Raw genomic sequence first — 5,000 nt, 5'->3', positions numbered from 1 at the left:
GTGGTGGAGGAACCGGATCGGAAAAAGGAGGGATTCTAGTTGTAAGATATCTAATGAAACCGTAGCTGGAATTGAGATCTCATTCAAAGAGAAAGATAGCAAATATCTGGAGTTTCTTTTTTTATCCTATACGGATAATCCGATCCACAAGGACCGTGATTGGGAATTGTTTGATCGTCTTTCTCCGAGGAAGAAGCGAAACATAATCAACTTGAATTCGGGACAGCTATTCGAAATCTTAGGGAAAGACTTGATTTGTTATCTCATGTCTGCTTTTCGTGAAAAAAGACCAATTGAAGGGGAGGGTTTCTTCAAACAACAAGGAGCTGAGGCAACTATTCAATCAAATGATATTGAGCATGTTTCCCATCTCTTCTCGAGAAACAAGTGGGGTATTTCATTGCAAAATTGTGCTCAATTTCATATGTGGCAATTCCGCCAAGATCTCTTCGTTAGTTGGGGAAAGAATCAGCACGAATCGGATTTTTTGAGGAACGTATCGAGAGAGAATTTGATTTGGTTAGACAATGTGTGGTTGGTAAACAAGGATCGGTTTTTTAGCAAGGTACGGAATGTATTGTCAAATATTCAATATGATTCCACAAGATCTATTTTCGTTCAAGTAACGGATTCTAGCCAATGGAAAGGATTTTCTGATCAATCCAGAGATCATTTCGATTCCATTAGAAATGTGGATTCAGAATATCACACATTGATCGATCAAACAGAGATTCAGCAACTAAAAGAAAGATCGATTCTTTGGGATCCTTCCTTTCTTCAAACGGAACGAACAGAGATAGAATCAGATCGATTCCCGAAATGCCTTTTTGGATCTTCCTCAATGTCCCGGCTATTCACGGAACGTGAGAAGCAGATGAATAATCATCTGCTTCCGGAAGAAATCGAAGAATTTCTTGGGAATCCTACAAGATCAATTCGTTCTTTATTCTCTGACAGATGGTCAGAACTTCATCTGGGTTCGAATCCTACTGAGAGGTCCACTAGAGATCAGAAATTTTGGAAGAAAAAACAAGATGTTTCTTTTGTCCTTTCCAGGCGATCGGAAAATAAAGAAATGGTTGATATATTCAAGATAATTACGTATTTACAAAATACCGTCTCAATTCATCCTATTTCATCAGATCCGGGATGTGATATGGTTCCGAAGGATGAACCAGATATGGACAGTTCCAATAAGATTTCATTCTTGAACAAAAATCCATTTTCAGAAGAGAGATTTCAAGAAATGGCAGATCTATTCACTCTATCAATAACCGAGCCGGATCTGGTGTATCATAGGGGATTTGCCTTTTCTATTGATTCCTACGGATTGGATGAAAAAAAATTCTTGAATGAGGTATTCAACTCCAGAGATGAATCGAAAAAGAAATCTTTATTGGTTCTACCTCCTCTTTTTTATGAAGAGAATGAATCTTTTTATCGAAGGATCAGAAAAAAATCGGTCCGGATCTACTGCGGGAATGATTTGGAAGATCCAAAACTAAAAACAGCGGTATTTGCTAGCAACAACATAATGGAGGCAGTCAATCAATATAGATTGATCCGAGATCTGATTCAAGTCCAATATAGAACCTATGGGTACATAAGAAATGTATCGAATCGATTCTTTTTAATGAATAGATCCGATCGCAACTTCGAATATGGAATTCAAAGGGATCAAATAGGAAATGATACTCTGAATCATATAACTATAATGAAATATATGATCAACCAACATTTATCGAATCTGAAAAAGAGTAAATGGTTTGATTCTCTTATTTCTCGAACCGAGAGATCCATGAATCGGGATCCTGATGCATATAGATACAAATGGTCCAATGGGAGCAAGAATTTCCAGAAACATTTGGAACATTTCATTTCTGAACAGAAGAACCGTTTTCAAGTAGTGTTCGATCGATTACGTATTAATCAATATTCGATTGATTGGTCCGAGGCTATCGACAAACAAGATTTGTCTAAGTCACTTCGTTTCTTTTTGTCCAAGTCACTTCTCTTTTTGTCCAAGTCACTTCCCTTTTTGTCCAAGTCACTTCCCTTTTTCTTTGTGAGTATCGGGGATATCCCCATTCATAGGTCCGAGATCCACATCTATGAATTGAAAGGTCCGAATGATCAACTCTGCAATCAGTTGTTAGAATCAATAGGTGTTCAAATCGTTCATTTGAATAAATTAAAACCCTTCTTATTGGATGATCATGATACTTCCCAAAGACCTAAATTCTTGATCAATGGAGGAACAATATTACCATTTTTGTTCAAAAAGATACAAAAGTGGATGATTGACTCATTCCATACTAGAAAGAATCGCAGGAAATCCTTTGATAACACGGATTTCTATTTCTCAATGATATCCCACGATCGAGACGATTGGCTGAATACCGTGAAACCATTTCATAGAAGTTCATTGATATCTTCTTTTTATAAAGCAAATCGACTTCGATTCTTGAATGATCCACATCACTTCTGGTTCTATTGTAACAAAAGGTTCCCTTTTTATGTGGAAAAGACCCGTATCAATAATTATGATCTTACATATGGACAATTCCTCAATATCTTGTTCATTCGCAACAAAATATTTTCTTTGTGCGTCGGTAAAAAAAAACATATTCTTTTGGAGAGAGAGACTATTTCACCAATCGAGTCACAGGTATCTGACATATTCATACCTAACGATTTTCCACAAAGTGGTGACGAAACGTATAAATTGTACAAATCTTTCCATTTTCCAATTCGATCCGATCCATTCGTTCGTAGAGCTATTTATTCGATCGCAGACATTTCTGCAACACCTCTAACAGAGGAACAAATAGCCAATTTTGAAAGAACTTATTGTCAGCCTCTTTCAGATATGAATCTATTTGATTCAGAAGGGAAGAACTTGCATCAGTATCTCAGTTTCAATTCAAACATGGGTTTGATTCACACTCTATGTTCTGAGAAATATTTACCATCCGGAAAGAGGAAAAAACAGAGTTTTTGTCTAAAGAAATGCGTTGAGAAACGGCGGATGTATAGAACCTTTCAACGAGATAGTGCTTTTTCAAATCTCTCAAAATGGAATCTGTTCCAAACATATATGCCATGGCTCCTTACTTCGACAGGGTGCAAATATCTAAATTTCACCCTTTTAGATACTTTTTCAGACCCATTGCCGATACCAAGTAGCAGTCAAAAATTTGTATCCATTTTTCATGATATTATGCACGGATCAGCATGGCCCATTCCTCAGAAAAAATTGTGGGCGATTCTTCCACAATGGACTCTGATAAGTGAGATTTCGAGTAAGTGTTTACAGAATCTTCTTCTTCTGTCCGAAGAAATGATTCATCGAAATAATGAGTCACCCGTTCTATTGATATGGACACATCTGAGATCAACAAATGCTCGGGAGTTCCTCTATTCAATCCTTTTCCTTCTTCTTGTTGCTGGATATCTCGTTCGTATACATCTTCTCTTTGTTTTCCGAGCCTCTAGTGAGTTACAGACAGGGTTAGAAAAGATCAAATCTTTGATGATTCCATCATACATGATTGAGTTGCGAAAACTTCTGTATAGGTATCCTACATCTGAACTGAATTCTTTCTGGTTAAAGAATCTCCTTCTAGTTGCTCTGGAACAATTAGGAGATTCTCTGGAAGAAATACGGGGTTCTGCTTCTGGTGGCAACATGCTATTGGGTGGCGGTCCCGCTTATGGGATCAAATCAATACGTTCTAAGAAGAAATATTTGAATATCAATCTCATCGATCTCATAAGTATCATACCAAATCCCATCAATCGAATCACTTTTTCGAGAAATACGAGACATTTAAGTCGTACAAGTAAAGAGATCTATTCATTGATAAGAAAAAGAAAAAACGTGAACGGTGATTGGATTGATGATAAAATAGAATCCTGGGTCGCCAACAGTGATTCAATTGATGATGAAGAAAGAGAATTCTTGATTCAGTTCTCCACCTTAACGACAGAAAAAAGGATTGATCAAATTCTATTGAGTCTGACTCATAGTGATCATTTATCAAAGAATGACTCTGGTTATCAAATGATTGAACAACCGGGATCAATTTACTTAAGATACTTAGTTGACATTCATAAAAAGTATCTAATGAATTATGAGTTCAATAGATCCTGTTTAGCAGAAAGACGGATATTCCTTGCTCATTATCAGACAATCACTTATTCACAAACCTCGTGTGGGACTAATAGTTTTCATTTCCCATCTCATGGAAAACCCTTTTCGCTCCGCTTAGCCCTATCCCCTTCTAGGGGTATTTTAGTGATAGGTTCTATAGGAACTGGACGGTCCTATTTGGTCAAATACCTAGCGACAAACTCCTATGTTCCTTTCATTACGGTATTTCCGAACAAGTTCCTGGATGACAAGCCTAAAGGTTATCTTATTGATGATATCGATATTGATGAGAGTGACGATATTGATGATGACCTTGATACGGAGCTGCTAACTATGACGAATGTGCTAACTATGTATATGACGCCGAAAATAGACCAATTTGATATCACCCTTCAATTCGAATTAGCAAAAGCAATGTCTCCTTGCATAATATGGATTCCAAACATTCATGATTTGTATGTGAATGAGTCGAATTACTTATCCATCGGTCTATTAGAGAACTATCTCTCCAGGGATTGTGAAAGATGTTCCACTAGAAATATTCTTGTTATTGCTTCGACTCATATTCCCCAAAAAGTGGATCCCGCTTTAATAGCTCCGAATAAATTAAATACATGCATTAAGATACGAAGGCTTCTTATTCCACAACGACGAAAGCACTTTTTCATTCTTTCATATACTAGGGGATTTCGTTTGGAAAAGAAAATGTTCCATACTAACGGATTCGAGTCCATAACCATGGGTTCCAATGCACGAGATCTTGTAGCACTTATCAATGAGGCCCTATCAATTAGTATTACGCAGAAGAAATCAATTATAGAAACTAATACAATTAGATCAGCTCTTC

General features: G+C 36.9%; 1 protein-coding gene across 1 annotated transcript in view; it reads left to right on the top strand. All coding sequences in view use genetic code 11, as the record gives it.

The window, feature by feature from the left end:
- ycf2 (hypothetical chloroplast RF2) overlaps positions 1-5,000 on the top strand; it is a 6,777-nt gene that overhangs the window by 536 nt on the left and 1,241 nt on the right. The window contains exon 1 of the mRNA in view: positions 1-5,000. This exon is cut by the window's left edge and continues 536 nt beyond it; it is cut by the window's right edge and continues 1,241 nt beyond it. Within this exon, the coding sequence (YP_009033946.1) occupies positions 1-5,000 (5,000 nt within the window).

The sequence above is a fragment of the plastid genome of Dioscorea rotundata (assembly GCF_009730915.1).
Source record: "Dioscorea rotundata plastid, complete genome".
Lineage (NCBI taxonomy): Eukaryota > Viridiplantae > Streptophyta > Magnoliopsida > Dioscoreales > Dioscoreaceae > Dioscorea > Dioscorea cayenensis.
Note: the sequence above shows the minus strand (reverse complement) of the source record. Positions and strands in the feature narration are given on the sequence as shown.